This window comes from Zingiber officinale, chromosome 8B, assembly GCF_018446385.1.
Source record: "Zingiber officinale cultivar Zhangliang chromosome 8B, Zo_v1.1, whole genome shotgun sequence".
In the NCBI taxonomy this organism is placed as follows: Eukaryota; Viridiplantae; Streptophyta; class Magnoliopsida; order Zingiberales; family Zingiberaceae; genus Zingiber; species Zingiber officinale.
This window is the reverse complement of record NC_056001.1, coordinates 28,689,100-28,713,396: the sequence shown is the minus strand read 5'-3', so window position 1 is coordinate 28,713,396 and position 24,297 is coordinate 28,689,100. Positions and strand designations below refer to the sequence as shown.

Here is a 24,297-nt window from a genome sequence, read left to right as displayed (position 1 = left end):
TTTAGAAGTGATACAGTGATAAAGGTGGACCCCTAAAAGATAGCTCAAGACTGAAAAAAATAGTCAAAGTCAAGGAGCAGTCAACCTTTAAAGTCATCAATCGAGCCAAGGACACATTCCAATGGACGACTAGCCCTCAATTGGCCGGTCGAATCCTGGGATGGCTGATTGGACGATCGATCGGGCCTCAAGATGGTAGGGGGCAATAAGCAGGGAAAACCCAACCGACCGAGCCTTCCGATAGGCCGATCAGACTTACAACCCAATCGGGCATATGACATCCTTAATACAAGCAAAAAGGTTGAGTGAAGATCATGTCGCTCAACGTGTTTTGAAAGCCCAAGCGGGTGACGTTCTTGAGTAACAACTGGTTGACCCAGTGTGGGCCCCAAGGCTTGATGGCTTTGTACTTTCTTTTCGAAGTTTGTGTCACGAAAGACAGAGAATATCATGTAGACAAATCATGCCTTCGAAGTTTCCATCATATCAAATCACAGGGATTTGTGAGCTTATTCAAGGAATGGTGTTAGAGCCACTTTATGATCTGCCCTTTCTATTAATCTCGGTGCGACCGGCTAGGGGGGTGAATAGCCTGAAATAAGAGTTAGAAATAATCTCTTGCTTTTGTTTAGCAAGGATGCACAATTTAATTAAGTAAAAATAAATAACACAGAAGAAATTAATAACAACTTATAAAAATAATAAGAAGGCTGAGATTTTTACTTGATTACAACTTAGGTGGTTGTTAATCCAAGACAACAAAGCTTTACTAAAAATATCTCCTTTGTTGAAGGTGGAGAAACCTCTAATACTCTTTGAAAAGTTTAGGTATTAGCTAGGAAATGAATACTGAAGTTATTGTTTAATTCCTAGCTTCAAGGGTCTTCTTATAACCTCTAGAAAATCCTATCGGCTACTCGAAGGCACCTTCTAGCTAGTAAGTCCAAGGTGCCTCTAACGTGATAAGTTTTATCTGTCGAAGATAAAAGTTTATTTTCGACTAATAGCTATTGAAGGTGCCTCCAATAGGCTGGAAGGCGCCTTTGAAACTATTCATGTGCGGCGCGTTCCATGAGCTAGATTAGCCTTCTAGCTGATCTTCTTCGCGTGGGTGATGCTCAGGTTATCCGGAGTTGAGCTCACCTGAACCCAACTCCGACCTTTTCTTCGAGCAGACTTCCTTCCTAATTTCTCGTCCCTCAGATAGGTCGCGCGTGTCCTTCTTGTCCATCGGTGTATTCTTCCGTAGCTTCTTATTCCTCAGATACATCGAACTCGTCGACTTGATTCCCGTGCCATCTTTCTCGTTCACCATATCTTTTGCTCGACTTCTTATACTCCTAAGTTTGTGTATACTTAGACACAAGACATCAAACACTAATGAGACCTAACTTAACTTGGTTGACCACATCAAAACTATCATGGAGTACTTACAATCTCCCTATTTTTGATGTGTATCAACCCAAGTTAAAGTTAGGGTTAAAACCAAAATGCAATAACATAACTAAAAAAAGTAGATTGTAATTATAACAAAAAAATTGTAATACAATGAATTAACTAAGTTAAAGAATTTTGTAAAATAAGTACAAAGATAAAAATTCTAAATTCTAAAAAATCCTAACTCCCTCTTAACTTATATATATTTTTCTCTCTTTGATCGCATCAAAAAATTAGGAAAAATAAAATAAATAGTTAAAAAATTTAAAATATTTTTCTAGGGGTACATTATAAGAATTACCAATAAGCTAATATTTTTCAGAAATAATTTTTAAAAATATTTTATTTTACTAATTAATCTTCTGTTTTGAGAAAAATCATTTAAAAATTACTTTTCAATTTTGATTTTTTTTTTAATAGTAGAACAACCTAATTTTCAAAAATAAATCTAAAAAAAAATTTAACTCTAAAAATTTTACTAATTTTACTGGATATGTAAATCAAAGTGTCTAAATCAAAGTTTCTAAAATTTTGATTTTAAAAAAATTCTTACTAAATTTTCTTACCATTAGGGTCGTTTCTTCTTCATTGATTGATGCTTCGGAGTCTTGTTCGTCTGTTCTTGCCTTCAGGGCAATTATCTGACTTGGCTCCTTTATTCTGCACATCTAAACTTGTGAAGTTCTAAAGTGGAAAATAAACTTTCTAATGTACTTATCTCTAGATCTTTAAAAATATAATGGGGGTCGACTATTGAGGACCGATCCTGCCCAAAAACAGAGAAGATGGTTAGTTAGGAATGTGACTTTGCAGTTGATTGGATAAAGACTTCACGTGGTCCTGCAAGATAAAGAGTGTTACCGTTGGGCTGGGAAGGGGTTCTCGGCATTGACCCTCCTACTCTCAAGTCAATCCTTCACTCAGTAGTGAAAAATAGTAGGAAACTATAGCTAGAGCGTGTAGACTAATAAAGTTGCATTTACCTCTACCTGTAGATATGAATCCCCTTTTATAGTGTCAGTATAGTGTTTATGCACACATTTTAAAGCATATGCACATTTTTCAAAATGTCCTAGGAAAAAACAAGTCAAAAGTGTCCTTGACACATTTCCTTAAGCAAGCACACAAATCTTTGATGTGATAGGCTGGAAGTTTCTAAAGGACGGTCTAGCTGCTGGACATGCTTCGTTGTCAGTGACACAATACTCCAAAAAAGTATGATGAGATGCGCAGGTGGATCCCACTGTAGGCCGACTAGACGTCGACCGGAGGCTGCTCGGCAAGGACGATTCATACTAAATAGAGCTATCTTCCTTTATTCAGCCTTTTTGTTGTCAGATGATTGCCTTCCATTCGACCGACCATGGCGTGCAGGCAGGACGAGGGTCCGGGGGATTTATGTCTTATCTGTTACCACTGACACAGACTCCCCGCGGTCGGCAGTCTGAACAGCCCTGTCCATCCGGCCATATAGCTTGTTCAACCCACTACACCCATCCTGGGGACCTGTGCTTCGACTGTTTTTGCTTTGACCTCCACGTCAGCCGTTCTTTCTCGCTTTGACTCATTTTTATGGGGCCTCTTTTCATCACTGTATTACAAGCCTCCTTCTCAAGTCTCGTTGAAGGAGGCTGCAAGTCCGACTGATTGAATGGTTAGTATGTTCTGCAATTCTTCATCCCGATCGTGTGTTTCAGGGTTTAAAGTCGCTACTCGGTTGTGACGTTCACAGCTCTGCCATTTATCAAGAAGCTGCCTTTTTTCCGATTGGAGGTGCTAGGATTTAGAGACGCCGCTCGACTGGAAACCTACAGGGTGGAGTATCTCCGCTCTAGGGATTTCAACCAGATGTTGACATATTGGACCATCTGCCTGTTCGGCTATGGCATCGAGGGGACCATTCAACAGCTTAAAAAGGGTTACTATTTTGCAACGGAGGTCCTAGCAACGTTCATAAAAGGGAGAAGATCATGGAGACGCTCCTCGATGTTGTAACCACCGATCAGGCGTAGCTTTCCTATGCATTTAGCAATAGCCTTCTGTGGCAACTCAACAACTTTTGCAAAAATTTGCTAAGTCTAATTCAATGTACATCCGATCGGTATTTTAGAGTTCTTGTTCCCTATCACCCTTATGCTTCTTCATCCTCAAAACTTTCTTAACGTGAGTGTCATGCAGAGCGCAAGAGCTAAGCTTGCTCGAAATTCCATTAAACGGCTCGACGCTCTAAGACACTTAGGCGCGAGGGCTTTGCTTGAAGTCAACTAGGTACTAATTTTTCTTTAAAAAAATTGAGTATACGATCTTTCCATGTAAAGTATTATTGTGCTAGGACAAAATGCCCCTCATGATTTACTACGATTGAAATAAACGATATCATTTTAAAAGTTAACGATTAATTGTAGTAAAAAGTTATTACGCTCATTCTAGATGCTCATCAGAGTCCGTCATCGTATTATATGAAGGGAGATAATCATGGATCAACTTATAGTCAACTGCTATATTTAGTGAGAAAATCAACTTTAAGTATGTTTCAAATTTATATATCAATCAACTTTAAGTATGTTTCAAATTTATTTGATATATATATCAGGAGAGAAGATTGCCCATCTCAAAATTAGTTAAACAAAACTTAAACATCCTAACAATGACATCATCAACCCTATATATTATCTTGTCATTATTTTATTGAATTAATAATGATAATTATTAAAGGATATTATTTGGCAAGAGTTCAAATCACATCACTAACAATAATAATAATGATTTAGAAGTGATACAGTGATAAAGATGGACCCCTAAAAGATAAGTCAAGGCTGAAAAAAGCAGTCAAAGTCAAGGAGCAATCAACCTTTAAAGTCACCAATTGAGCCAAGGACACATCCGAATGGACGACTAACCCTCAATTGGCCGGTCAAATCTTGGGATGGCCGATTGGATGGTCGATCGGGCCTCAAGATGGTAGGGGGCTAGCAAGGAAAACCCAACTGACCGAGCCTTCCGAGTTCCGATCAGCCGATCAGACTTACATCCCAATCGGGCATATGGCATCCTTAATACAAGCAAAAAGGCCGAGTGAAGACCAAGTCGCTCAATGTGTTTTGAAAGCTTGAGCGGGCGACGTTCTTGAGTAACAGCGATTGACCCAATGTGAGCTCCAAGGTTTGATGGCTTGTACTCTCTTTTTGGAAGTTTGTGTTATATATATATATATATATATATATATATATATATATATTTCCTTGGATTCGGTTAGAAATTTTCAAATCCATTGGGATGATGCATTGGTCAACCATATTTTATCATATGATATTTTCTTGATGGGTCTGTTTGTCCCTCCATAAGGGTCTATTTGACCACCCTAGTTGTGTACAAAGTTGATTGTGCCTATGATCAAGATTGCTCGTGGTTGTGTTGGGCGGCTATGCTTGTGAGTGAGGTTGTCCGTAACTCGCGATTGCATGGGGTAGTCATGTAGGGCTGCCCTACGATTGTAACCGAGCATGATGACTAGTGGCTGCATAGTGTGGCCATGTAGGGTCAGCCACGACTCATGGTCGTTTGTTGCTCGTGACCGCGCAAAGCTACATTGCCTCACGCAAGGCCACGCGAGGTAGGCAACCACGCATTGCCACCTCCACAGGGCTACACGAGGTATTGCGGCCCACGTAGGGTTTTGAGAGATGGTGCTACCCCGCGTAGGATCATATTAGGTCGGCAATGTAATGTCGCGACTTAGAATGCCCGTGGCTCTCGTGGTTGAGGACATATACATAAAAGAAAAAGGAAAGTTGTTCATGGATAAAAAAAAGTATTTAAAAATTGATTATTCGTAAATGTAATGATTTATTATTTTATAATAAGTAAAAGAACCAGGATAAATAATTCACCTGAAATAAACAGTCCAAAATTTATTGTACATAATTTTTTTTAATCAATTTTTAAATTCATCCTCCCATATAAATAGGGTATTAATTTATTTTAGTAAAGGAAAAATAAATAAATTTGGATGAATAATATTTTTTGATGAAAGTCATGTACATATTTATCTAATTAGAAAATTTATTTTTTATATATTCATAATTTATTTCTTATACATACTTTTATATAAATGTATTTATTTATATATTTTAAAATTTTATATTTATTATTATTATTATCTATTTTTGAATTTTTATATTTTTATATTTTACTATTTTGTATATCTTTCTATTTGCTATATTATTTAGAGTAGGTTTGTCCCACTTGTGTCGTGTTGAGCGCATCTTCTAATAGCTACTAAGTACTTCAAAACTCTGTTGATGAATTTCTTAATCCACCCCAATCATTTGACGACACGAATGCATCTCTAAAGAAAAATGATGCTAAACAAAAAAAAAATCCTCCTGTTTTTACACTTCTAATCATCTCTCCTTGCATTTGCCGAAGTTATGACTCAGCACTCCTTGGCAGACGCTAATTGTTGTAGTTTGATTGACGCAGACATGAACCAAATCTCCAAGACAGGCAAAACACTAAATGGCACATGAATCAAATTTCAATGCAAAGATAAAGTTTGACCTTTGTGGTATTATCATCATCATCATCTGATCCGATGATAAGAACGGGACACCCATGTCAGCGGCGGTCAACGATACATGGAGGTCAAAGGTCAATAGGGGCGGCCCCAAGGTCCTACCGAGCAGACAGAACATCTGACCGATCGATCGGATGTCCTCTAGGCCGATCGGAATATAGCTCGACCTGTGGTCGAGCTTCCGACGCTTAAGGTAAAGGAGCTTATGGGCCAAGCGGACAGGCCGCTCGGTCGAAGCACAGATCACTGAGGTGCGATCCCATCCGAGCACAAGACCTAGGATCTTCTCGCTCGGTCCAATACATACACGTACCCGAGTGCTAGGAGTGCGAGCGGCAAGACCGCCTGGTCCTGGAACAGACAAGAGACGCAAAAGGACGAAAGTGACAGCTGGTAAACATCATCCTCGAGACGCCTGCCGCCGACAAGCAGGATGGTCGACAACCGGACCGGATAGAGTATCGTACGGTGGAAGTTTCCACCGTCACGTCAGGGATATGCTCGGACGATTGTGGAAGGGTGTCAGACATGCTTTTCTGACACACTCATTTGGAGGTACGTTTGGGGAAGCGTGCACGCATCTAGAAGTGTGCCCGCGCCTCCCCGAGGTCCTATATAAGGACCCCAAACTTCGACGGAGGTATGCAGAATTCTCATCACTGTAGCCACAGTTACTCTGCCTCCTTTCTTCTTCGTTGCCTGACTTGAGTGTCGGAAGGTCGTCGCCGGGAACCCCTTCCCGGCTCGGCTTCTTTGCAGGTTCGCCAGAGATCCACATCACCAGTCGGAGACAGCGAAGAACGCCACGCCCCCAGTATCCGTCGACTCAGCGCTCGGACAGGATCACCATCATTATTATTAGTGTCAATGGTTATATATATATATATATAACCATTGAGAAGATAGATCAAGGTCGAAAAGAATGACTGACAAGACAATCAAAGTTAAGGAGCGGTCAACTTTCAGAGTCACTAATCAAACCAAGGACACACTCGAATAGGCTATAGAGATGACCGACCCTCGAGTGGCCGGTGGATCTTGGGATGGCCCGTTCGAGCCTTGGGTGGTTGATCGGGCTTCAAGACGGTAGGGGCAATAAGCAGGGAAAACCCAATCGACCGAACCTTCCGATCGGTCGATTAGACTTACAGCACGATCGAGCATATGATATTCAAGCAAAAAGACCGAGTCGCTCAGAATGTTCCACGAGCCCAAGCGGGTAACGTTCTTGAGTAACGGTCGGTTGGCCCAGTGTGGGCCCCAAGACCCTACTCTCTTTTAGAAGTTTATGCCATGAGACAGAGAATATCCTGCAAACAAACCGCGCGTTCGAAGTTTCTATTATATCAAATAACAGGGATTTGTGGACCTATTTAAAGAAAGGTTCTAGAGTCATTTTTATTGTTTGTCCTTTCTAGTGATTTGAAAAATGTGTAAATATTTTGAGATATGTGCATAAATACAATAGTTATACTATAAAAAGGAGTTTTCATCTACATGCGATGATATGCGACACTCTATTTTTTCATACACTCATTGTTACAGTTTTCTTTCACTATTTTCTTCTCCTGAATCATGTACTTAACACCGAGACTCCTTCCTTGACCTGACACTAATACTCTTTATATTATAGGATAACACGGAATCTTTATTCAATCAATAAAAGAGCCACGTTCCTATCCTAACCAACTACTTTCACCTCGGATAGGATCAAGAAGCATATTATTTAGCAATAGTGAAATTCATCAATCTTATCTTATTATTTCTTTATCATATCACTACTTTGTTAATTAATGATAATAATCCAAGAAGACATTATTTGAGCAGAGTTCAAATTCAAATGCATCATCAATCCTACGATATTATTTTTCCACCATGTTACTAGTTTTTTTTGAATAATGATAATAATAATCCAAAAAAATATTATTTGACAAGAGTCCAAATGGCATTCATCAATTCAATTCTACCATACTACTTCGTTAGGTAGTGATAATAAATTATTTGACCAGAGTTTAAAAATCTATTTCATTTTAAAAAATCTTCACCATTAATAACTTGGCTCATATAGTTGGGGTCTAGTACAAGAGTATTTGAGGAATGGGGTCTAGTACATGAGTGAACTTTATTTTGGATGATTTTCCTTATAATCTCTTGGTATATCATTGATATGCATCACCAAAAACTGGGGAAAAAAATTGCTTCATAACATTTGAAACACCCATTTTTATATTAAATTATTGCCATAGAGAATATTATAGTGATAAACTTTTCCGTACAACAACTTAAATGAAGAGTTCAACAACATCTTATTCGAGATCTTCATTAGAACATAATTCCAAACATCCACCCACCTTATTCAAAGATATCTCCATAGCTACTTAGTGATTTCCGTTCACAATTCTACCTCCATCGACGACGATGACCTGACCATTCACGTAGCTAGACGGAGGGAGGCAAAGGAAGGCCACGACGCCGGCCACATCCTCCGGCTCCCCCAAACGCCCGAGAGGCACGCGATGATTCTCCCTCGCCACAAATTCCTCATCTTGCACAAACTGCCACAATAAACAAATTCATATTCATCAGCCAAAATCAAATCTCTCTTCTAGCTAGATCATAAGAAGCGGTGTTAACTTACAGGGCCAATGAGTGGTGTTCTTATGTACCCTGGAGCTACACTGTTTGTTCTAATGTTATCTTTGGCCCATTCACAAGCAAGATTTCTCGTCAGTTGATTCATTGCTCCTAATCAAATGAAGAGAGAGAGAGAGAGAGAGAGAAGAAACAGTTCGAAGCAAATAGTTCATACTTCCAAATGATTCGAGCAAATTCAATCAGCAATATGAAAGAAGTACCTTTGGTGGATGCGTACAGAGACATATCCGCCAGGCCAATATTGCCAGCGATGGAGGTGATGAACACAATACTGCCGCCTCCACAATCCCTAAGGAGAGGGTAAGCAAGTTGGCTCAAGTGGAACGCCGATTCCAGGTTTGTGCTGATCAAGAGCTTGAAATCCTCCGGGGTTTGCTCCATCGCCGGTTTGAAGATCGCTGTCCCTGCATTGTTAACCTGCAAAACGAAGAATATTATCAAATCGGTTTCCATGAGTATTCGGATTTGAGGAAATTATTACCAGAATGTTGAGCTTCCCGTCGAATTGGGACTTCACCGTCGCCATGAGCTTCTCTCTCTCGCTCGGGGACGAAACGTCGCAGACAGATCCGGTGACTTTGAGCTTGGAATCGCGCCATTTCTGCAGGCACTTCTCCAGATCTGCCTGGCTGCGGGCGCAAGTGTGCACCGCCGATCCGAGTCTGGCGAGCTCCTCGACGATCGCATACCTAAATTAAGCTAGATGGATGAGTAGAAATATATAGATGGAAAGAGATGGAGTATTCGATCGAGGAATGTAACTACCCGATTCCCTTGGAGCCTCCGGTGACCAGAGCAGTTGTCCCGGAGAGAGACCATCTGTTTGTGTCGATGGGAGTGTGTTCCTGCACGCTGTTCATGCTTCTTCTTTGATTTTTTTTTAGAAAGACTAGAGCAGTGCAGTGAGAAACTTGAGAAGACAAGGCGCTATAAATAATCGCCTGATTATTATCTTTTCCAGCCGGATAAAGTAAAACATTTCGACCATAACTATTATAATAAATCAACTTAATTTTAACATCCAATAATCCTTGGATAAAGACTGATCTAACAATCGTTGGAAAAAAAAAATGTTGATCATGAGGATCTGTGCAGGAATAACGTGTTGAACAGTTCAGAATAGTGGATAGGCCTCGACTTTAGTTGATTAAACCTTACTCCTGCCAGACTTGGTATGAAAATTCAACATTTCAGCTTTCTGGTGTAGGACAGAGATGGTCCTACCATCTCCAACCAATCGGTTCCCTTTTACATCATTTTAATATAAAAGGATACCAAATCTTTTCTAATAGAAATTCCAAAACTTACACTAAAATAGTGCAAATATGAATTTTTTAAATATAATATATTATAATATTAACTTTATATTTAAAATATTTTTAAATATTATAAATTAATATTATTTAATTGAATTGAATTTATTATGTAAATTTTATATATTATAAATTTATATTAGTTATTAATTTAAATAATTAATTTTTAAAATATTTGTTATATTACTAAGATTATAAATATATTAAAATTTATAATATTGATAATTTCATAACAAACACATAATAAAATTAGTTATTATGTATAATAAAATTTTTAATTTTAATAGTAATTATTATCGTAATAAATTTTTTTAACAAATTAATAAATTAATATATATGTTGAATAATAAATTATAAGATGGAAAAATAAAATATTTTAAAGAATATTTTTTTTTAGTATAAGAAATGGTGTACATTGGTTTGGTTGGAGTTAGAAAAATTTTTAATGTTCAAATGATACCAAATTAATATTGAAAGTGCACCAAAATAAATTTTATGATTAAAAATGATCCAATTTATATACTCAAATGCCAAAATTGACTCGAACACTATTCTCTTAAAATGTCCTCAAATAAGTGAGTATCCCAATAAATTGATAGGGGCACAGATAAGATGGTAGGACACTAATTTAGTATGTTTTGAGCACTAAAATTTTTTCCAACTCCAATTAAAATACATTATTTCTTAACCTAAAAAAAAAATATTTTTTAAAATATTCTATTTTTCTATCTTATAATTTATTATTCAATATACATATTAATTTGTTAAATATTTTTATTACGATAATAATTATTATTAAAATTAATAATTTTATTGTACATAATAACTAATTTTTATGATATTATACTTTTAATTACAAGAAAATAAAAATTAATATTTTTATAATTTTATTAGAAATAATTTAATAAACATACTAATATTTAAAAGAAATTACCAATATTATAAATTTTAATATATTTATAAACTTAGTAATATAACAAATATTTTAAATATTACTTATTTAAGTTAATAATTAATATAAATTTATAATATATAAAATTTACATAATAAATTCAATTAAATTAAATAATATTAATTTATAATATTTAAGAATATTTTAAATATAAATATAATATTATAATATATTATATTTAAAATAAACCGTATTTGCACTATTTTGGTGCAAGTGAATAGTGCAACACCAAGATGGTGCTGCACTGTTCGCTTACACCATTTTAGTATAAATTTTGGGGTCTCAATTGGAGGAGATTTGGTATCCTTTTTACACCAAAATACTGTAAAAGGGTACCGATTGGAAATGATCTAAGTCTATCCGACTCTAGATCGGTAGAACCTATCAGGACTCAATTTTCTTACATTTTTTTAAGGCGTCGTACTAACCTATTCTTGATTAATTTTTTAGTCGGTTGAATCCTCAGTACTCAATCCCTTTATTTCTAGTGCCCCATCTTACTCTCATTCAGTTTTCTAGTCCGTTAGATTTTTTGGATCTCAGTCCCCTTATTTTTTTAGAGCACAATTCCAATTTATTCTTGGTCAATTTCTTAGTTGGTTGGACCCAGGCTCAGTCTTCTTATTTCTCTCGGGCACTGCTACAGTCTATTGTCGATCGATTCCTTAGCCGACCAGATCCCCTGGGGTCTAGTCCCTTCACTTCTCCTAGGCACTATCCCAGCCTACTCTCGATTGGTTTCTTAACCGGTCGAACCCCCATGGCTCAGTCTCCTCACTTCTCCTGGGTACAACCCCAGCCTATTTCCGCTGGGTTTCTTAGCCGACCGGACCCCTCGAGTCTCAATCCCCTCACTCATAGGCAAGCCTCCTAGCATACTTCCGGTCGATCCTAGTACCAGTTTGACTTTCACCAGGGGACAACGTTGTCAGGGAATCACAACAACTTGTCAGAGAATAACGACTATTCGTTAGAGAATATTCCAATACTCTACAACATGCAAACCGCGAAACTTTCCTCTGCCTAATAGGAGTATGTCGTACATCCTATATCACCCGACGCCTCCCGACACTCGATATTCTCCGATGCCTTATGATTGCGGAGGTTATGAAATGTAATATAAAAAGGAGGTCCTCTCTGTTGGCAAGATACGTGCATACGCTTGTACCTCGCATCTACTATAGTTCTACTTTCTCATACTTTTTTTTGCTCGACCTCTTCTAACTTGAGCGCCGGAGGGCCAACACTAAGGACATCTTCCCTTGTTCTTGCTCTAACGCTCCTGGGTTCTTGGTTTGTGGTGTTTGCAGGGTCGTGTGTACCGTCGGTGATCCTCTCCCCTTGCCTCGTTAGCCCTCGATCGATGATCCTCTACTAGTCAACATCATTGCCCTCGTCATTGGTGTCCCCTTCCATCCGACTCAGCTGCTAGATGAGATCAAATTTGGCACCATTTGTAGGAACCTCTTTGCCTATTCTACGATGCAAAGATGGAGGATACTGGTAGAATCAACGTTACTATGACACTTGAAGAATACAAGCTGTTCAAAATGCCAAGGCATGAGCATCATTGGGGAACCACCCGTGTGAGTTATAAGCAAGTAGGGCTCTCACGTCTAACGACCATCCAGTCATATTCTAGACTCTCCACCCAGTGCGAGTTATAAGCGAGTAGGGCTCTCGTGTCTAACGACTATCTGGTCGGATTCCAGACTCTCACCCTAATGCGAGTTATAAGTGAGCAGGGCTCTCGCGTCCAACCGCAATTTGATCGGATTCCAAACTCTCGCCTCAATGTGAATTGTAAGAGAGCAGGGCTCTCGCGTCTAATGACCATTCGGTCGGATTCTAGACTCTCACTCTAGTGTGATTATAAGTGAGCAGGGCTCTCGCATCTAACGACTATCCGATCGAATTCCAGACTCTCGGCCCAGTGTATGTTATAAGTGAGCAGGACTCTCACATCTAACGACTATCCGGTCAGACTCCAGACTCTCGACAAGTGTAAGTTATAAGAGAGCAGAGCTCTTATGTCTAATGATCATCCAGTTGAATTCCAGACTCTCACCCCCAGTAAGAGTAATAAGTGAACAGGGTTCTCATGTCCAATGACCATCTAGTCAGATTCTAGACTATCACCCTAGTCAAGTTATAAGCGAGCAGGGCACTCACGTCTTACGACCATCCGGTCGAATTCCAGACTCTCACCCCAGTGCGAGTTATAAGAAAGAAGGGCTCTCGCGTCTAATGGCCATCCAGTCGGATTTTAGATTCTCACCCCAGTGCAAGTTATAAGCGAGTAGGGTTCTTACGTCTAATAACCATATGGTCAGATTCTAGACTCTCGTCCTAGTGCGAGTTATAAGTGAGCAGGGCTCTCGCGTCTAACGACTATCAGGTCAGATTTCATACTCTCACCCTAGTGTGAGTTATAAGCGAGTAGGGCTCTCGCGTCTAACGACCATTCGATCGGATTCCAGACTCTTGCTCTAGTGTGAGTTATAAGCGAGCAGAGCTCTCGCGTCTAACGACCATCTTGTTGGATTCTAAACTGTCACCCCAGTGCGAGTTATAAGCGAGCAGAGCTCTTATGTCCAATGGCCATTCGATAGGATTTTAGACTCTCGTCCTAGTGTGAGTTATAAGTGAACAGGATTCTCGCATCTAACGACCATTCGATTGGATTCCATACTCTCACCCAAGTGCAAATTATAAGCAAGCTGGACTCTCGCATCTAACGACCATTCGGTCAGATTCCAGACTCTCACCCCAATCCAATTTATAAGCGAGCAGGGCTCTCGCGTCTAACAACCAATCGGTCGGATTCCAAACTCTCGACCTAGTGCGAGTTATAAGTGAGTAGGGCTCTCGTATCTAACGACCATCTTGTCGGATTCTAGACTCTTGTCCCAATGTAAGTTATAACGAGCATGACTCTCACCTCTATTGACCATCCGTTCTAATTCCAGACTCTCGACCCAGTGCGAGTTATAAGCGAGCAGGACTCTTGCGTTTAACGACTATCTGGTCAAATTCCAGACTCTCACCCCAGTGTGAGTTATAAGCAAGAAGGGCCCTCGCGTCTAATGACCATCCAGTTGGATTCCAGACTCTCGCCTCAGTGCTAGTTATAAGAGAGAAAGCCTATTTGGAATACCCATTTAGGTTGGGTGTCGATTAATTTTATTACGTAAGGTATAAAACCAATACCTAAGTTCCCTCTCCACAATTTCCATTTCCCCAATTCTTCCTTTTCCCCCTCTCGATCTCTCTCACTTGTGCGAAGCCGCTCCTCTTCTCCTTCGATTTGCCGCCGCCACGATTTGTCGGTCGTCAGCATCTCGTTGTCGCTTCACCTTGTGTCTCGCCACCGCAGCCACCACAGTTAGACCTGTGCCTAGCTGCCATTGTCGTTGCCCTTATCTCCCTCGATGCCTAATCGCAACGTCCCTGCTGCATCGTCGATTGCTGATCCTGTTGGAATGTATACTAAAAGCCTAGCTTTTTGTATAAACATTTATTTAAAAATAAGAATCACATTGGTAAAATACCTACATTTATGCTAAGTGTAGTTGCCCATTTAATTTATATTGTAGATAACATATTGTGAGGAGACACACAGAAGATCATGTTATCAGATCTTTATAAATTATAAATAGTAGCTCACAACTAAGATGGAATGGACAAACCATTGGAGTGGTTGTAGTATAATTTGGTATTAGTTTATCTAGACTATAAAATTACACTAGTACACTATGAGTGTATTGAGCAGGACTATTTGAGGTAGTTTCTTTTTATACTGACTATATAAGAGAACAAAACCTCTGTTATTATGGAAGTGTGTGCTCTTAATCGTGATATAATAACAAACACATATATTTAATATTTATTTCTTTAATTTATCAAAGGGTGCAATTTAGCTCGTTAAATCAATAGACCTGATAAGTTGGTAAATGATATCATTTATATGGTGTGTTGTTGATTATAGAATGAAACTGTGTCCTAGTAAACTAGGTTGATATTGTCCCCTTAAGGAGCTCATAAGGATTGTCATGTAAACCCTACAGGTGGACCTAGTCCGGCATGACAATGAAGTTGAGTGGTACTACTCTTGGAGCTAGATATTAATTAAGTGAGTTGTCAGTAACTCATTTAATTAGTGGGCATTCTATATCTTAAACACAGGGAGATTAATGCACTCATAATAAGAAGGAACCCATAATGTAATTTGGGATTGGTGTAGTAGTTCAATAATAACTCTTTAGTGGTATGAGTTATTATTGATGAACTTGAGCTGAGTGTTCGGGGCGAACACAGGAAGCTCAAGCTCACCAGGAGACCAAAACTAATTTCTCCTCTCGGTCCCTGTTGTAGCATCTATAAAACCTTGTATCCACTAAGTCCACTTCTTATCCAAGTAATGAGTCGGACCCAACCTTGCTTGGAGCAAGGGAGCCGACCAAGCATAAGCTTGGAGCCCAAGTAGTGGCCGGCCAAACCATGCTTGGTGTCCAAGCATGGGGCCGACCACATAGGATTAGAGGAAGATTTTATTTTTGTTAAAATATTTCCTTTTGTAGCCATTCATAAAAGGGATTTAAAAGAGAAATTTTATTTTTAAAATTTCCTTTTATAGTCATCTTCATGGTTTTAAAAAGAGAGTTTTAGATTTTAAAATATTTCCTTTTATAGCTATCTACAAAAGATTAAAAAGAGATTTTAATTTTGTTAAAATCTTTCCTTATTTGTAGTTGTCTATAATGTTTAAAAGAAAGATTTTAATAAAATTCTCCTTTTTGTAACCATGATTTAAAAAGAGAAGTTTTAATTAATCTTTCATTTTTGTAGTGGTCTACATGTTTTAAAATAGAGAGATTAATTTTTAAAACTTTCCTTTATTGCCATGTGCAATAGGAAATTTAAAAAGAGAGATTTTAATTGTTATTAAAATTTCCTCTTTTAAAGGGAGACCACAAATAAGGAAGTTTTAATTATGTTTAAAACTTTCCTTTTTGTAGATATCATGGTTTAAAAGGAAGCTTTAATTTTTTGTTGTAAATTTTTTTTCCTTTTTAGACTCCATGATGTGGCCAGCCATAGGAAGAAGAAAAGGAAGTTTTAATTAAATTTTTCTTTTTTGCCAAGATCAAGGATTATAAAAGAGATGGAGAGGGTGACTCATGAGATAACATAACCTAGGCTTTCTCCTCTCTTCATTGTGTGGCCGACACCCTTATTATTTCTTTAAGGGCTGGCGACACACAAGCCTTGATTCCTTGGTGGGAGAATCTCTTCCATGCTCCTCTCTTTTGTTTTCTTCCTTTGAGGCCGACAGTTCTTCAAGCTTCATCATCTTGGTGGCCGGTTGCTTGGAGAGGAAGAAGAAGAGAAGAAAATTTTCTATTTTGGCATCCCTTGATGGCTCAAGAGTCTTGGAGAAGAAGTGATCCCAGTGGAATTCATCTTGGTAGATTATCGCCCACATGACGTCCAAGAGGAGGTGAGGAATACAACAGAAGATCAAGAGGTCTTTAGATATAAAGAAAGGTATAACTAGTTGTCTTATTCCGCATCATGCTAGTTGTCTTTGTATGGATTTTGAATTACCAAACACAAGAGGCTAACGATTCTAGGCAATCAAATTTATGTTTCAATTTTGTGTTTCTTTTGTTTTTCGATCTTGTGATTCGATTGTTCGTAATGGTTAAACCTAGGGTTACTATAAGGAGATTAAATATTGAATTTTGTCGAAAGGCTTTGTCTAGGAAGTGGTGGATGATCCCATACCCAAGAAGGCCTAGTGCCTCGCCATGTTTAACCTGGAAGCCGATATCTGAAATAAATATTTAATTAACTTTGTAACATGGGTGGATTTGGATTAATAATGTTAAGCATCATTTGCGATCCAAGTCTAAACCTCTAAGAATAGATAAGTTGAATTTGGAATCAATAATGTTAAGTTCTGTTTGCGATTCTAAATTTAATTTCTAAAGAACACAATAGGTTGTTAGGAAAGGTTCGAGACTTGTACAAAATTTTTGTACAGGGGAACCAGTACGATATTCCGAGTAGCAACCAACAATTGGTATCAGAGCTAGGATATTGCCTCTGTGTGTTTGGTTTTTCAGTTTAATTATGCACATGTCATACATATTTTAGGCAGGATAATAGTAGGATGTACAAATAGATTAACTCTGTGGTATCAGGCATCCTAGATCAAACTATTATGACCCTAATGTGATTGTGTGTGATTGGACCCTCAGACATGTCGAGGATATTTTATGTGTGTGCATGATTGTATGTATAACATACAGCAGGAGCTGTATTAGTTTTAGGATTTTATATTTTTGTTTTAATCTAGATTACATGTACATTCCCTTGTGGAATATAAGATCAATAAATGTAAAATTCTATTTTTGTAGTGGATCGTATTCTTGCGAGGCGTGGTACTATTTGAGGACCAGAGGTGCAGCGGAATAAAAAGCAAGATAGATGCGACGACTAGACCCGATTGCGGTGGCTAAAGATGGCAGCAGCTAGGGTTGACAGCACACGGAGGACAATGATGGAAGAGGTCATAATAGTTGGAAAATTGGTTTTCGATATTTATTGCTTTTATTTGCTGTGATGTGTGTGTGTGGGCATGTTAAAATCCTCATCTTAAATAACTAAGTGGGAGAGGGATTTATAAATAAATTCCACGGTCTCCATTACTAGTTTGAAAGTGATGCAAACAAACTTGCGTGTTAACTCTGAGTGCTTTCCTCCACAATGGATGAGTTTGTTTGCGGGTCACTAGCTAGATCAAACTTCCTTTTATAGATCATTATAGGAAATTATTTAGGAGCGTGTGATTTTCTCCAACTGAAGGGGCACAATCCTATTTAATGGATTAAGTATCAAGTAATGGCCGGTTCGAGAAATAAGAGGATCAAACCATTTCTTCTGACTCTTTTTCAAATTCGACACTTAGATGCATTTAATAGTATCCTCCCCAATGGAGTCACTGCTATTTTTGCGTGACCAAAGGAAAACCAACTATTAATTTGTCATAAAGTTAGGTAAAACTCCCTCTTACAAATGTTTGAATTTGTATACGTCCACACTAACGTGGCATACAAAAATCATGGTGTTTGAGGTAATTTTATTTGTCATAAAGTTAGGTTGACAAAATAAAATTAATGGGTAAAACCTCTTCTTACAAATATTTGAATTTGTATACGTCCACACTAACGTGGCATACAAAATTCATGGTGTTAGAGGTAATTTAATATTGACAAGATAATTAATGGGTAAGACCCTCCTCTTACAAATGTTTGAATTTGTATACGTCCACACTAATGTGACATACAAAATTCACGGTGTTTGAGGTGTTGGTGAATTTAAATGATATTGTTTTAAGGAATCAATATTATTTTAAATTCTAAAGTTTTAATCAAATATTTGATCGAAGACAGACCAACTATTAATTTTATTTGTCATAAAGATAGGATGACAAGACAATAAAATTAATGGATAAAATCTCCTCTTACAAATGATTGAATTTGTATACGTCCACACTAACGTGACATACAAAATTCAGGGGAATTTTGAGGTGTTGGTCTTGACCAAATATTTTTGTGATTCTTAGGATTTCAAATATTTTTCAATTCCCTAGATGTTAGAGAATACACTTACTAGTCCCAAATTACAATGATTGGAAACAAAACTTGGACACTAAGGTGGACTGTCCTCTTAGAAATGAGAACAATAAAGGTGTATTTTATTCAGTAGTTGTTGAAACATGTTTAGTGGTGTTATCTACCAGTACATGATGTGTAGATACGGGAGCCACTGATCATGTCTGCAATTCATTACAGGAGTTCCAGGAAACCCGACAACTATATGAAAGGGAAAGCACCGTCTACATGGGCACTACTGCAAAAGTAGCAGTTGTTGCAATGGGAGATGTTTATCCTTTGATAGGAATAAAACATTGATTGTCTTTACGTACCAAGTTTTAGAAAGAACTTGATTTCAGTTTCTAAAACTATTTAAGGATGGATATTCTGTCTATTTTGATGACAAAGTTGTTATCAAGAAAAATAGGAAAGTTATCTGTTCTGGTACGCAATACTACCACAATGCAACAAAAAGAAATTAATAACGCATATTCTAATTTTAATAAGAGAAAGAAACCTTCGGAAATAAACCAAATATATCTTTGGCATCTAAGACTAGGTCATATTAACTTGAGTAGGATTCAAAGGTTAATAGCCGATGGACTTTTGGATTCATTGGTGGTGGAAAACTTTCCAACTTGCGAGTCTTGCTTGGAAGGGAAAATGACCAAGATGCTTTTAAGACTAAGGGGTATAGAGCCAAAGACGTGTTGGAGTTGGCTTATTCTGATTTTTACCTAGGACTATCCAGGCAAGAGGTGGTTTCAAATATTTCATCTCTTTTAGATGACTATTCGAGATACGGGTATATTTACATGATGCGCCCAAGTCTGAGTACTTTGATGAGTTCAAAGAGTACAAGGCTGATGTGGAGAAACATCATGGTAAAAGTATCAAGACACTACGATAAGATCGCAGTGGCAAGTACTTCTTAGGAGAGTTTAGGAGTCACTTATCAGAACTCAGGGATTCAATCCCAACTGACTGCACCTGGTACACCCCAACAGAATGGTGTGGCAGAACGAAGGTATAAGACTCTTATGGAAATAGTTAGATCAATGATGAGTTATTAAGAATTACCAAATTTATTTTATGCTTTGGAAATAGCAGTGTACATTCTGAATATGGTACCTTCTAAGTCAGTACCCTCTACTCCCATAGAATTATGGAATGGGCGTAAGCCTAGTCTGAAGCATATTCGAATTTGGGGTAGTCCAGCACGTGTGCTAAAGGGAGACACTGATAAGTTGGAATCACGTACAGAAGTTCGCCTATTTGTGGGATATCCTAAAGGAACGAAAGGTGGTTTTATAATCCTAAAAATCAGAAGATCATTGTTAGCATCAATACTCGATTTTTAGAGGAAGATTATGTAATGAACCATAAGCCCATGAGTGAAATTGTTCTAGAAGAAATTAGAGAGGACACGTCTAGTCTAGTACCAACAGTACAAGATGAAATATCACAAGAAACTGCAATACGTGTCACAAATGATGCACAGTTACAGACAGTGTCTCGTCGTAGTGGGAGGGTTGTGAGGCAACCTGAAAGATTCATATTTTTGGGAGAGTCTTCAGACTTGATCCGTGGTGAACATTGTTGGGATCTTAGATGGCTAGAGGGGGGTGAATAGCCTCTTTGAAAAACACTAAACAGAAATTTCTTCAAGAACTTTGTTAGCACAGCACAGCGGAAATAGAAAAACTAAAACGAAAGAAAACAAACACACAGCAGACACAAGGATATACGAGGTTCGGGGATAACTTGCCCCTACTCCTCGGCGTGTCCGTAAGGAGGACGACTCCTTGATCTTTCGGTAGATCACACCCCGGACAAGATCCGGCTAAAGATGTCTCCTTCTCGGTGGAGCAACCTCTCAACAAAGTCTCAGATGATTATAGATTTAAGCACAAGACTTACAGTGGCTGAGAAAAATATTAAGATGAGCTTACAGCCACGCGGAGAAGAGAACAGAGCAGAGAGCGCACAATTAACCTTCTCAGCAAAGAGCTCACAGCTTCACCAACTTGCTTTCTCGAAGGCTTGATCACAAAAGACAGAGAATTCAGAATTATCCTTTCTGAACTCCTCTTCTTCCTTCTTATGTCTCTCTGCTTCACTGGCTCGAATCACCGCCGTCTGCAGAATCGCTGCTGCCAGCCAGGCGTAGCCAATCACACCTCCTCCTCTTCTGATTCTCTGAACCCATGCCAATGGAAATCACTGGCGTCTCTGGATACGAACCAATAGCTCGAGGTCAAACTGAGCAGCCCAATCGTAATCAGATTTGTCAGAGAACGTTGATGCCTCAAATGCATCTGTTGCAGCAAATTACAGTGAAAAGGGTACTTGTCTCCTTCTCTTAATAAAGCTTAATTTGAATCGAAACATGAGAATGTGACGTGCAACCTGCAAGCTAGAAAGACTCACAAAAATGGTTAAAAGCAGATAGGTGAATACAAATACGGCAATCGAAAAAGTGCATGCAAGTAAACAATACCGTGGGTCGGTCTGCAGACCGAACCATATCATCGCTGATCGGTCCGGGGACCGATCAGAATAATCTGATCGGTCCCTGGACCGGCGCCGCTCTTTCCGAAGGTGCGCAGCTTCGATCGGTCTGCGGACCGATCAGTCATTAATCTGATCGGTCCCGGACCGATCAGATGTCGCCGTCTCCGTGCTTAAAGCCTCCGATCGGTCTCGGATCGATCAAGAAATCTCGATGAGCTGCGATTGATTTCGATCGGTCCGCACCGATCGGTAAAATCACATGGGCTCGATCGATTTCGATCGGTCCGCACCGATCAAGAAATCATGGGCTCGATCGATTTCGATCGGTGCGGACCGATCGCAAACGTTCGAGCCATCGACACCTCGATCGGCAGACCGATCAGGTATAAAGGTTTCACTGGATTGGTCTGCAGACCGATCCAGCTTCTTGACTCAGTCCGGGTCGAGCCCTCTCTGACCTAGTCCGGAGAAATGAGCTCCCTAGCCCTCTCCGACTTCATCTGGTCCTAGAGAACGAGCTACCGAACCCTCTCTGACTCCGCATGCCAAGTTTCCTTCTTGGACTTTTCAACACCAGATGTCCGATCACCCTTGATCCATCTGGATTTTCCCTTGCCCGGCTTCACTCACCAGGACTTGCACCTAGCTTCACTCACTAGGGTTTCCACCTGGCTTCACTCACCAGGACTTGCACCTAGCTTCACTCACTAGGGTTTTCACCTGGCTTCACTCACCAGGACTTTCCAACTGCTTCAATCAGGTCAACCTAGTCAACCTGGATTAGTAATTAATCTGAGTTAATTATCTGATACAAACTTAAATCAGTGTCAACAGCAAAACAACATCCAGGTCAGACTGTATCAACAATCTCCTCCTTTTTGTTGTTTGACAACACGATTTAAGTTTAGATCAGAAATGCTCATATACCCATAATTTTAGGGAAATCAGGATCCTCCCCCTAAGACGGATACACCACCAAGTCAAGGATGAGAATCAAGATCCTTCCTGTTATCCTCTCCCCTAAAATCAAGCTTTCATACATTTCTAAACTTAGGTATCCTCTCCCCCTTTGTCAAACACCGAAAAGGTGCAAATGAGGTGACAAAAACTAAAAAGGCTTCCCCTTAATCCATACTGCCTTCTTTTAACTGACCTAGAGTTCCCTCTAAGGTCACAATACGACAGTAAGAAAGACAAAAGATACAATCAAATCATGGCATAGGAACAACATATATAAAAAAACATAGAAAATGAAGCATAATAAGGAGCAAGCAAATATAAAACCGAGTAGCATAAATATATGAGTAGCATCAGAAGTGCAAACATCCAGGTCAGACTAACAAATAACATCCAAAATACATACAGACAAGGTGACACACAGACTATATCAATCAATGTCCTCAACATGAGGAGCATCATCATCATCGGCAGGAAGGGTGAAATCCTGAGGCGGCACGCTGGAGGATGGATAGCCTGGGTAAGACTGCGGAGGCGGGTAGCGTGCCATCCATCCGAGTAGCAACTGCTGTGTCATCACCTGATGACTGCGCATATCATCGAAGCGCTGGTTAATATGCCCGCGCAGGTCATCATAGCGCTGGTCAATCCGACTCAGCAGCCACCATCTCCTCGTGACGATCAAATCGGCTCTCCAACTCAGCGATCTGCCAGCGCAGGTCTGGATCCGCCTCGCCAATGTCAGCAGGAGCAGCTGCAACCTGTCGTGGAGGTCCCCGTGGTAACTCACCTAAAGCTCTCCCATCCTTCCACTGAACATCCCCATTTTGCCCTATGATTCCAGACTTGGAAAATGCCCGTTTCCCAAGTCGGCAATCCTGCCTGACCATTTTGATTATTCTACCCTTAGAGACATCAACCTGAAGGGTCTCAAGCCAATCAGTAATTATATGCCCATAAGGCATATAAATAGTGAAGCCGCTAGGCTGAGAATATGATACGATCGAGGAGTAGATGTTCGACATGATATCAAAATCGAGACGCCGACGCAAACCATAAAGCATAAGACAATGATATGATCGGATCTCAGATAATGGTTTAGATGTGATAGGTAGAAGGCAGTTCGTGACAATTTTAAAAAGAATGTAATCTTGAGGAGATAATCTCAAGGCTGCAAAAGTAGGGAAGTCAACATCTAGCTCATCTAGCCCTCGTCTAGGCTGTCTGAAGAAGTACTCATATATATCGTCAGGTGAGATATCAAGCGGTGGAAGTAATCGATCCGGTAAGTCAGGAAATATCGAAAAGACATCACCGGAACACCTCCGACAATTGAGATACTCAAAGAAAGATGAGATACTGAAATCAAGAGTCCGCTTAGCAACTCTTGTTTTAAAACCTTGATCATTAGTCTCATGAAGGTTATTATAGAACTCAGAGACCAAGTCATAGTTGATATCCCGTTCCAAGTAGACTAGTGAATCGAGTTTGTAGTATGCTATGATTTCGGACACTTGTGGGCAAAATTCGTCCATGAATTTTCTATCCACGGACCTACAAGGGAGTAATTTGAATGTCCTTTGTTGAAAAGCTTGCTCAGACTGGCGGTTTGGGAACTACTGGAACTAGCTGGTTGGGGTCGGGAAGGAGCAGCAGGAGTTTTGGATTTGGATGTCTTGGTTGGTTCCTTAGAGGTTCCCTCACCATCAGTGGGTTTCTTCCTAAGGGGATACAATGGAAAAAAAATGGGGCAATGAGTGAGCACCGGAGCCACCAATAATCAAGAACCGAGACAAACACAACAACGGAAGATGAGAAATGAAAACACAATGCCAAGTTCTATAGAGGTAAGAAGGTACCTTGGTGCCATTCGAACTTTAGGCTAGGGCTTCCGAGGGCTGGAGCTTCGGCGTGCAAAGAGAAGAGAAAAGGGAGGACTGGTGGGGAGAGTCGGCTAGGGTTCGCGTGAATGAGGGAAAGAAGGGATCGGGAGGTTTTAAGGGTTAAGATGGGTGTACAGTGAAGAAATGATCGGACGGTTGTCCGATCAGAAGGTATCCGAAGCCCCCTGATCGGTCACCAGACCGATCAGGGAACCTCCTGACCGGTCTGTAGACCGATCAGAAGGTGATCAGTAGCATTCAGCGAAGCTGATCGGTCCCCGGACCGATCAGGGAACTTCCTGATCGGTCCGTAGACCGATCAGAGATCGATCAGTAAGCCCCCTAAGTC

The 24,297-nt window shown here is 39.5% G+C and overlaps 1 protein-coding gene across 1 annotated transcript; it reads right to left on the bottom strand.

Annotated features, from left to right (window-relative positions):
• Positions 1–8,216: 8,216 nt before the first annotated feature.
• Positions 8,217–9,591, bottom strand: LOC122017057 (noroxomaritidine/norcraugsodine reductase-like). Its single transcript, XM_042574530.1, has 5 exons — positions 9,434–9,591; positions 9,150–9,357; positions 8,869–9,085; positions 8,652–8,758; positions 8,217–8,568 (listed from the first exon to the last, which is right to left on the bottom strand). The coding sequence occupies exons 1-5, from the start codon at positions 9,526–9,528 to the stop codon at positions 8,392–8,394; spliced, it is 804 nt and encodes a 267-aa protein (XP_042430464.1). The 5' UTR covers positions 9,529–9,591; the 3' UTR covers positions 8,217–8,391.
• Between the last annotated feature and the right edge of the window lie 14,706 nt (positions 9,592–24,297).

What these genes read in the sequence shown, in the direction of transcription:
- LOC122017057 (XM_042574530.1), bottom strand. Translation starts at nt 9,528, where the DNA reads ATGAACAGCGTGCAGGAACACACTCCCATCGACACAAACAGATGGTCT. An exon ending in ACGGGAAGCTCAACATTCTG is followed by an intron (nt 9,086 to 9,149) that starts GTAATAATTTCC and finishes TTCGTTTTGCAG; the next exon opens with GTTAACAATGCAGGGACAGC. An exon ending in TCTGTACGCATCCACCAAAG is followed by an intron (nt 8,759 to 8,868) that starts GTACTTCTTTCA and finishes TCATTTGATTAG; the next exon opens with GAGCAATGAATCAACTGACG.